Genomic DNA, 10,884 nt, shown 5'->3' with positions numbered 1-10,884 from the left:
GTAATGAAACTGATGGTCAGATTCTCTTGTTCACTGCTTTGCATGTGAAGCATCAGAGTGTATTACTTCAGGTAACAGAACAGAGTTGGACGGAGGCATAAGCAAAACTTTATTATTATGAGGTCTCAACAGGACGGACAGATAAGAGGCTCCTGACTGGGAGTAGGAGGTGGCACAGAGTCAAATGACCCCAGGGATGTAGACGGTGGAGAAGCTTCTTTATGACAGTTAGAATACAACATTCAGATTGAGACGGATCCGCGCTCTGAGGGGACAGGTCCGGACCCGGTGCCACCTCAGCCCCTCAGCCTCTCTTTACTTCCACTGGCCCTTCTCGTAGTCCCACTTGGCGGCGAAGCCCTCGATGGGGTTCATCCTCATGTCCAACGTCCTCTTTAACTGTTTGGCCTGCCACTCCTCCTCAAAGGACCTGGGACGGTGAGGGTAGACTAGAGACAGACAGACAGACAGACATCACTTCAATGGACTCTGCAGGACAGTCGGTATATTCACAAACATGCATGCATTATTCTGGCTCTCTCACAGCGGACATCTTGACCTGCCAAACACTCATATAGCCTGAAGTCCATTTACAGGGCTCTGGCTTACTGGTACGTCTCACTGGGATACTTCAAAGGAACAGAGCCATAGGTAATGTTGTTGGTTACAGCGGTGCCGGTCCTGCTGCGATTAGTGAAAGTGTCTGCTGTGAAAAAGATTGTCTGATGTAAAAGAGATGGAGGGGGGTGAACACAGATTTACCGTAGAGTCTCTGCCACCAGACCACCAGGCCAGTGAAACCCAAAAAGATGAAGATACCCCCAAAGACAGTCTTCCATTCTGCTGACGGCTTCTTCATCTCTGCGTAGGTCTGATTGAATGCGAGCCGATACACTGCGGGGGGGGTGGGAGATAGAGGTCAAGAAGGGAAACAGAAATATTTCTCCTTTCTCTTGTCCTGTATTCTCACTATGGTAAGATTCCTTATTATGCACGACTACTTCAAATGTCCACTGACTGTACTGAGTGAAACGAAATGTGGTCTATAAATATTGAGTGTATCCTATTAATCCTAGAGGAGTATTGTGAGCCACGTCAGCAGCTCCACAGAGAGGAAACCTACAGGCCAGCTTCTCCTCGCCGGTCAGCTGGCCCCATGGCCCCGTCTCCTTCTGTTTCAGGCTCTTGTCAGCAGCGGTCAGGACGTCTTTGTAGGGTTTGTCGGGCAGAGGGGTGTCCAGACGGTCCGAGTACATCGGCTGAGACATGTCCACTGTCCCCGCCACATCTGGATGGACAGAGACACGAAGGGTCACTTTTGGGAACGACTGCTGCAACAATGTACAGTGAAGAGGACGTTAATAAACCCTGGTTTAGAAAATGGGAACGTGTGTCCTACACTAGATCAGACACAACAGACCAGAAGACAATCTGTCTACATGATGGGACAGCAGCGACATCTGCTGGTTATAGGGCACTTTACACTGAGGCGTCCTGGTCTGGCTCATCAGCCTTCTGAATCATGGTAAAAGTGATATATAATTAAAAGTGACAGTGGTGTAGTGGACGGTATACACACTTATACTGGTTATACACAGGTATACTGGGTATATATATGCAGCTTAACCTACTACTGTCCACCTTTACTACGTCCCTCTACCAGTTCTAGCAAACATCAACAATCTCTAAGTAGGCTTTTTGAAAAAATTTGCACCAGTGTAACACCTAATTCTGCGACCCATCAAATTCTGTGACACTTGATTAACTACACAAAAAAAGGGGGCTATTTAGGGTGGACCAGATACTGATAGGTGTTAGTGCTCTACAGTCTGACCCTCTCTGTATCTACGGGGTCACTTCTGTCCCTCACATCTTAAAACTATGAGCCGCCTCTTTATGTAGCGCCAGCTATCAAAATATAAAGTAGCCTCTGCAGTGGTGGAGGAAGTATTCAGATCTAAGAAGTACTAATATGTAAAAAAATACCCTGTTACAAGTAAAAGTCCTGCATTGAAAGTATTGAAGTATAATGAGGACAATTAAGTATTAAATGCAGAAAAATGTGACTGTTACACTGCCATATATTATATCATTAGATTATTATTATTATTAGGCCTGCTCTTTCTGCAAGTAATGATTTTTCTCATTATGGATTCATCTGCTGAATATGTTCTCTATTATTATAGTTGCCAAATAATTTGATTAACTTACTAATTATTTTACTTTTATATGCTGTTGGGTAGATGAAGCTCAGGTAGCCTAGCTGGTAGCTAAAGCTGTCAAATAATTGTGACATTAGTTGTTAGTGGAGTATTTAGTCTAGTATATTATTTCCCTCTGAGATGTAACGGAGTATAAAGTATAAATGAAAAGAAGACTTGTGTAAAGTACAAGGACCTCACATGTGTACTTAAATAGCCTAGATTACTTAATTGGGGGGTCCCTGAATCTGCTGGGTCACAGAATTTGGTGCAACACCTGTATACCAGCCACACCAGCCAATCAGCCAGTGAACTTTGACCCGGTAGTTAAAGGAGACCTGTCATTCTGAGTGTGTCCCTATTACATTAATACCGTGACCGTGGCTCGCCATCCTCGCGCTGCTGGTACTGAAGGCCACTGTCGCGCGCCTGGCCACCAGACTTGCCGCGCGCCCTGTCATCAGGTGGAGCATCTGAAAACAGGTGAGAAAAAAGAAGTGAAGCAGTTTATTAAGTTCTGACTAAATACTTCCGGTAACCATCCTAGAAACTACTAATGCTAATTATTAGCAGGCGAGGCTAATTATCATCCTGGTAACAGGGTTTAGTTGTTCTGGCCTCACACATCATATAGAGTTAAATCACACAGTGTGAGTGAAATGCTCCTGATAAAGAGTGTGACTTACTTTAGATGAGCTGATTAATTAGGTGGTAAAGAATTTCTTTAGACGAATCAACCTTCCTGTTCAATGTGTTTCAACTGTTTGGAGATCTTGAAAGTCCGTTCAGACTAATTGATTAATTGAATTCAGCTGCAGCGGCCAACAGACAGACAGGTGTTGAGCCAAATATTGATTTCCACTCGTGGGAGCAGCATGCAGCATGTCATTTACGTGATACAGGAAATAGTTTTTTGTTAATGTGTTTTTTAATGTCTAATATCCTTGTTTATATTCGGAATTTGAATGTAATTATAATGATTTACAGATAGAATTACTAGATTAGAAACCAGCCATTATACATTATACCAAGAACATACAGTTATGTGTATTTGATCCAGATAACAGCAGCTGTAGACTATAAACTCATAGACATACAGTATATATACATGTGTTTGTATATATACTGTATGTGTATATGTATAAACTGGCCGATACAGCTTTAAAAATCCCATATCGTGCTCATTTTCAGGTTCATACTTGTATTTTGTGTTTCTACTGGAACATGTTTACATGCTTTAATGTTAAAAAAAACCTTTATTTTCCTCATACTGTCAGCCTGAATATACCTGTATTCACCCCTTGTCTGAAACGCTCCGTTTTAGTGCATTTCAATAGAATTGCAACGGAATTGCGTTGCTAGGTAACAGTTTGGGTCCATGTTTACTTCCTGTCAGCTGATGTCATTTACATACACTGCAACAGGAAATAAGCTGGGACACATTTAGAATGTTTACATTTACAACTGTGTAATGATGTATATATTGTATATATTGTATATTTGTGACATCACAAAAGGACAGAAATCCTGACAGCTTGTTTCAAACGCACAATTTCTGAATACGGGCTGTGTGTATTTCTCCGTATGTTGAGCGTTTTGATAGTTTAACAGTATTTATAAAGCACTTAAACCTGCTTTATAATGTAAAAGACCTGAAAATCTCACTTTTTACAATATGGGACCTTTAAGAAGCTGCACACACTCCCATGAGTGGAAATCAGTTTTTGGCACTAATGCTGCCTTCAGGTGCGGTCGGAAATCATTCTAACAAGTAATATTGCTACTTGTACAAGTGCTGAAATTTACAGTTATCTTTTGTCTGTAGCAGATTGTATTAATAGACCTGTAGAACCTGTTATTGAAAGTTTTTTTTGTCTCTTTGACTAATAGTTTTGTTTACGTGTACAACAACTACCGTTGGACAGTAAATGCCAAAAAGCCCACCTACAGTATTATTTTATTACAAAGTAAATTGTATTGTAATCAGGATAAAAGCAGTGAAATGCACAATAAGTTGTATTTATGTAACCACAACTACTGAACTATTTTACACATTGACATACAATGATTCCTCTGTCTGTTATGTTTCATGTTGCAGTAATGTGAATGTTTAATTGGCCATTGATTCTCTTTAAAAGCCAATGGTGGACCTGCTCCTCCGAGATCTCATTAGCTGCTTTATAAAGGGGGCCTGGATGAAGGCCAGGTCTGGCCTCCTCATTAGTGTTTACTGTTAAATACACGTCAACGTGACATCTAATGAAGAAGCAGGTTGTACAGGTGCAGCAGGCTTTATGGAGCCCAGCAGGAGCTCCACCTGCCTGTTCAAGCTAAATGTGACCTTTGATAGCTCAGATATGATCTGTGATTTTTGCAGTGATGGAAACTGATATGTCTGATAATTTAAGCACGGTTAGATTTACAAGAATAATCAACCCTGCAGTGATGTTGGAGAGAGTTTACGTTCACAGTCTGTGATTTAAGTTTCTAAGTAATGTTTTGAATTATGTGTAATTGATACCCAGCCCATGCATTGTTCACATGCATCTCCTTTTACTCTTTTGAGCTACTCTATCAACCCCTGGTGTATTGTAAAGAGGACATCCTGGGCTCTCCAGTGATATCTCATGTGATAGGTAATGGACGTTGGCAACTTCCTCTTTCTTTCTATCATAAATGGACGTGACAGGTGAAAGCTCATTTTATGGAAAGAGGAGAGGTAAATCAAATACTGTTTATCTATTGTTTTTTTTTACTATGACATTCATATATTTTCTTGTTTAACATTTCAGGAATGATACATTTAGTTCTGAAAGCAGATACATGATTTGTCTTTTGAAATAATAGCCCTTTTATGAATGGCAATTGCAGTGGACACCAAGACCATCTTAATGTACTTAAAGAGTCCACATTGTTGTCGGAGACAGAACTGAAGCAGAGGGGATTATTTACCAGATAGTTGAGGGAAATTCAGATTTGGATCTGTCATTAGAGACAGATCAGGATGAGTCTGAACCGGTAGTAGAAGATGATGATAACAAAATACTATAAATTATATTTACAGTAAATGGGTAATTCCATGTCATGTAACATCCATAATATACACATATTACTATGTATCACTGACATGTATCAGTGATCATTGAGGTTTGAAGATTTACCCAGGTAGAAATGCAAATTGCCTCAAGAATGCAAAGTTTGTGCTTATTAGTACGGTAAATATGAGATCATAACACTGGAATTGTCCCAATGATGCACTACTACCTGACTGTATTTAAAGGGATAGTTGAGGTGTTACTCAGTGGGGTTGTATGAGGTACTTCTCCATAATCAGTGTATTACTACAGTAGATGGAGTTTGGAAAAAACACACAGGGGTACCAGCACGGGAGCAAAGTAATGTACTGCTGTGGACAGGGTCAGCAGCAAAACGGATTTTAGACACTTAAAAAAATCAATATCAGTTCATGTGTAAGCTATTTTTTTTATATTTTCACCACTTTACCTTGCCTTTACCCTAAACTGATGTTGATTTTTTTTTTTAGGTGTCTAAAATACATTTTGCTGCTGCCCCTGTCTACAGCAGTTCCAACACATTCTCATCCCAACTCGTCACATACTGCCGCTTTGTCCCACCCCTTGGTGTCACTTTATTCTTAGCATCAAAACCACTATAATTAGGTTTAGGAAAGAACAACATGGTTGGGTTTGAAACTACTACGTTTGTACAGTGAAAATGACACTGAACGTTGTGAACACGGGACACGAACAAACAGCTGATTGTAACGTGAAAGTGAAACTCAACACACAGGACACAAACAGCGGTCACCTGGATGAAAGCCTCGTGTTTGTTGGACCTCCCACCTCCCCTCCCACCTGCCTGCTGAGTCTCTTTCGCTCTTTAAACTACGTCATCACACTCGCGGCGCACTTTCTCGGAGCGTTTACTGTTGCGGCGGATGGGTTTACATCGTAGTTAATGGAACGCCTCGCGTGTCCGGCACTAAAGGGTGCCTCGTGCGGCGGTATCACACGCTGACGGCTGTGACAAGCGTCGGTATTTAACGCCCTGGGAATGAGAACGGGCTGGCAGTTCATTGCTTTGCTTCTGAGCGGTAACTCCTGTCTGTTTCTCCAAACTGGGGGCGTGCCGACCGCCATCTACTGTAGGTAATACACTGACTATGGAGAAGTACCTCATATAACCCCACTGAGAAACATCACAACTCTCCCTTTAAATACAGTCAGGTAGTAGTGCATCATTGGGACAATCCCAGTGTTATGGTCTCATATTTACTATACTCATAAGCACAAACTTTGCATTCTTGAGGCAATTTGCATTTCTACCTGGGAAGTCTTCAAACCTCAATGTTCAGATAAATGTCAGTGATACATATTAATTTGTGTGCATTATGGGTGTAACATTACATGGAATTACCCGTTTACTGTAAATATCATTTCTAGTATTTGTTGCCATGAATCCAGAATGTTATATTTTTTAGTTTCTCAATCAAGATGAATGTATTCTTGGTTTAATATCACTCTACAGCCATAATCTGTCGGCTGTCTTTTCACACTAAAATTGTCCTGTGGTGGTCCACTACAGTGGACATGCTGTAAAATTAAAAATAAGAATTAAAAAGTCTAAATTGTAAGATTCTCTTTTAACCCTTAAATAGGAGGGAAATCACTAAAAAGAAAAGAAATTGGAAGACACTTCTTTTACTTGGTTCCCAGGAGGTGAAAGAGTCTCTCTTATATTGCTTTTGTGTTTGTCCTTTCACCTGCCATTCAACCGCTTAGTACACACACACACACACACACACACACACACAGCAAATGAAAATGGCGGATTTTGGCATTTAGTCAATTTAAGCGTCCGAGCTGACCTTCTGAGACGGGCAGAAGTAAACAAAAACATTTAATCTGTTTTACTTACACACACACACACACACACACACACACATTTAAAGAAAGATAATAATAATACCATGCAGTCCTTGTTATTACGTAGGAAAAGTTACTGGAAGGAGCAACGTGTTTTATCCCTGCAGGATCCAACATGGCATGGGATTGTATGGAGCAATCTTTTATTCTGCCATAAACAGCACCATCAAGTTTGACATACTTCACTCTGTAGCTTCCTACCAACACAGCTCCTGCACATTTATACAGATCTCTCAGCCAGATCTGTGTCATGGTGCACTATCTTTTCTGCACGTCCGCCACTCTCTGTGTGGGGTTTAGGGGAGGGGGGGATTCTAACCCCTCCGTCATCCCTACAAGTCCTCCTTGTTGCCAAACACCATTATAGTCTGTGTATTTGATTCGGCAAAGACAGATACTCACGGTCGTCGTAAGAGACTGAAACTGCAGGATTAGAAGATGCAACAGGAAAACACCAAATCTTGAGAGAAAGGGGGCTGATAAGGCCGTCTTTCCCGGTTCGTCTCTGCTCTTATTATCACCACATAAAACGAAGCAGGAACCAACTGGTGGGCGGGGGAGAGAGAGAGAGAGAGAGAGAGAGAGAGAGAGAGGCTGGATGGGAGGAAGAGAGGGAGAGGGAGGGAGACCAAACCAGTACAAGTAAACAATCTAGAAAAGCATGTGATAGGACTGGCCGAGCAAGCAAGAGAAAGTGGGTTGAGTTTAGCTGCAGGTCTCAAAGATACTTCCTCTCATCCGCTCTGTTCACAGCTCCGGTGCAGACAGAGCAGAGACGACGGGGGTCGCTTTAGGTGAGGTTACTTCAGGACACAGAGAAGATTATTCTTTACAGTGGGCAGAAAATGAGAGTGCGCGCATGTGCATGAGAAAGAGAGGCGGAGGTTTTATGGAAAGAGAGAAAAGAAAGGCACACACAAGGAGAGATAAGTTGCAACCTTTTACCCCAACTAACTACTCCGTAAGTGCAGGTTGGCGGCAGGCCACCGTCCTGGTGGCTGGCGTTGAGCCCAGGGCTGACTGGCTGGGGCTGGTATGTGAGTCTCAGGGGTTGGATAAGGACACACTACTGGCTGTGTGAGCTTCCCAAAACAGTCTAACACAAAACACAGCTTAGGCAGTATTACAATGTACAATAAACCTCATTGTATTACTATATAGAGAGAAAAACACCTATTAGTAGTACTTTTTCAGCTTGAAATCTCTGATGTGACTGAACGTAATTCAGCAACTCTGTGCATGCCTGAAATTTCAGAAACTCAACCAAATGTTCTGTGACTCTTGATTATGTTTCAGTGTGTCTAAAAGATATTAATAGAACTTTCCGCTGCCACACAGTCAACAGGTGTGTGATCTGATGTTGTCAGTGTTAAGCTGGTATTGTTTGATATGTGGAGGGCAGAGCCAAGCTGTGGTGTGGTATAAAGCAGTCAGTCAGGTGCCTCTGACGCGCTGGTGAAAGGAGGAGTGAGCGGAGGTGTATTCAGTTGGTTGCAGTCTGCAACCTCACCACTAGTTGCCACTAAATCCTACACTGGGCCTTTAAACCTGAACATATCAATGTTTGAGGCCACTCGGGGGCAGCGGAAGCAGCTGGAAACATTGACATGTTATCCTCTTACAAAGTTGATATGTTGAAGCAACATTAGCATTTATTTCAGAGTTAATGTTTCTGACCACCTGACAAATAGAAGTCCAGTATTCACTCTCCTTTAGTTGTGGGTTTAGACCTCCTGAGAAACACATCTGTCTCTGTAGCTGCCAGATGTTCCACTATGTTCCCCGGCTAGTCTCTGAGTCTGTCTGCTGTCTGCTGCTGAGCAGGTAGTGGACAGGTAGTGGACAGAGGGTTTATCAGAGCTTTTCTTGGCAGTAGCTCAGTCTGTGGGGACTTGGCTTGGGAAGTGGAGGGTCACAAGTTCAAGTGCATCTGGCAGCTGGGCACTACCAAGGTGCCCTTGAGCGAGGCACTGAACTAACTGCTAGGGGTGGGAAAAAAATCCATTCATCGATGTGTTACAATTTTTAAAATAGATGTTTTTAATGCCAGAATCAATATATTTGCTTCATTTGAGTAAATGTGGAGGAAGAAGGAAGTTACCACTTTTATTGTTGTAGTCTGAGTAACGTGACGTCATATCCGTTCCGTATCCGTCAACCAAAACAAACAAGCCGAAACAAGAAAGTAGAAAACGGCGGAGGGTCTGTGTGGATACGACCGGCACCCTCACATGTTAAATCCAAAGTGGTAAACACTTCACATCCAGTAAAGGATGGAAACACTTTGGGTTTCACACATTGCAGGAAAAGCAGAGCTAGACATCACGGCTAAAGCTGCAGTCTAACTCTGTCAAGGACAGGAAACATTATCGTATCGCGGTAACGTGCGGTCAAGCTCTCATCTCCGTGGTCAAATGCAGCCGACGCTACAACTGTAGAGCACCCATATACTGACATTTATGTTAAATACATTCAAACGGCCCCGATGGAGCTGACCATGGATGTATAAACAGAACGGCGCTGACGGGAGAGCTAGCGACTCACTTGGAGAATTTAGAGGAAGTATACACATGGGACTATGTCTGGTTTTCAAAATAAGGTGTTAACAAAGGGAACTGTATATACAAAATACATATATGGAAATAAGATTGATTGGATTATATTGACCAGAAGTAGGAAACATTACATGTCCCTTATAAATTAAAAAGAAAATGCCACTAATTTGTGAGAGAAATGTCTTTACTCTTTGATTTTTGGGTGGCTGGATAATAAATAATTCCTGACAATGGCTGATATATTTGACTTCAGGACATCTCTGACTACATACATGCTGAAAATCAAACATTTTTACTGTATAAATTTAGATATTTTCCAAATTAAAAGTCCCTAGAAGTGTATGATTCAACTTTTTCCCATGGTCTAGTGTTAAAAAAGTTAACAAATCACAATAAATTAAAATATTGAATCGCAATACTTGTAGAATCGCAATACATATCGAATCGATACCCAAGTATCGTGATAGTATCGAATCGGAAGATATGGGATCGTCCCAGCCCTACTATCTGCTCAGGGTGTCATCCTATCTTAAAGCATGTGTATAGGTCTTGTTTGTGCTTGTGTGTATTTCAGGCCTGTGTGTGTAAAATAACAACAGAGTGAAACAAATTGAATTTCCCCTAAAGGGATTAATAAAGCGTGCATTCATCTTCTTTACTGAAAACAGCTGCCGGCTGCGTCTGGAAACATGGATAATAAGAGCGGTGAGAGTGAACCACATTAAAGTCACAGACCATGACTGCGGTCGAATAGTCCTTTTTCTCTTAGGAAGGTTCCTAACGGAGTGAAATGATCCGTATCTCAGTAGCTGCCATGATAAGAGCTGTTCAAATTCTCCAAATGCTGAGGAAAGGAGCTTCAATGCTTCCTTTATTATCTCCTTAAGCATAGGATACACTGGACTTTACCAAAGGAAATGAGAGAATAACATCCCACAATTCCTTGCGACCGCAGCATTTAAAGCGACGCACCATTCGGCCGTTCCTGATAACAAACTATATGCTTATCTTGCATATTATTTTCATATGCTCATACACTAATTAGGATTTATGTTTAATATGAGTGGACAGGGACAACCATTTCATTTCACTTTAATTTTAATTAATTATTTATTTCGTACATGTAACAAATACATCAGTAAAAAAATAAAACAAGAATAACAAATAAAATGTAGTACAGTA

The 10,884-nt window shown here is 41.4% G+C and overlaps 1 protein-coding gene across 3 annotated transcripts; it reads right to left on the bottom strand.

Moving 5' to 3' along the window:
- Positions 1 to 85: 85 nt before the first annotated feature.
- On the bottom strand, positions 86 to 7,894 carry cox4i2 (cytochrome c oxidase subunit 4I2). 3 transcript variants are annotated; one of them, XM_074643243.1, is made up of 5 exons: positions 7,550 to 7,871; positions 2,575 to 2,674; positions 1,124 to 1,288; positions 763 to 894; positions 86 to 449 (listed from the first exon to the last, which is right to left on the bottom strand). In XM_074643243.1, the coding sequence occupies exons 2-5, from the start codon at positions 2,672 to 2,674 to the stop codon at positions 316 to 318; spliced, it is 531 nt and encodes a 176-aa protein (XP_074499344.1). In that variant the 5' UTR covers positions 7,550 to 7,871; the 3' UTR covers positions 86 to 315. The 3 variants fall into 3 exon arrangements, with proteins under 3 accessions (XP_074499344.1, XP_074499345.1, XP_074499346.1); XM_074643244.1 differs by lacking the exon at positions 7,550 to 7,871 and adding an exon at positions 2,888 to 3,036; XM_074643245.1 differs by lacking the exon at positions 763 to 894 and having other exon boundaries at positions 7,550 to 7,894.
- Between the last annotated feature and the right edge of the window lie 2,990 nt (positions 7,895 to 10,884).

This window comes from Sebastes fasciatus, chromosome 8 (genome assembly GCF_043250625.1).
Source record: "Sebastes fasciatus isolate fSebFas1 chromosome 8, fSebFas1.pri, whole genome shotgun sequence".
NCBI lineage: Eukaryota > Metazoa > Chordata > Actinopteri > Perciformes > Sebastidae > Sebastes > Sebastes fasciatus.
Note: the sequence above shows the minus strand (reverse complement) of the source record. Positions and strands in the feature narration are given on the sequence as shown.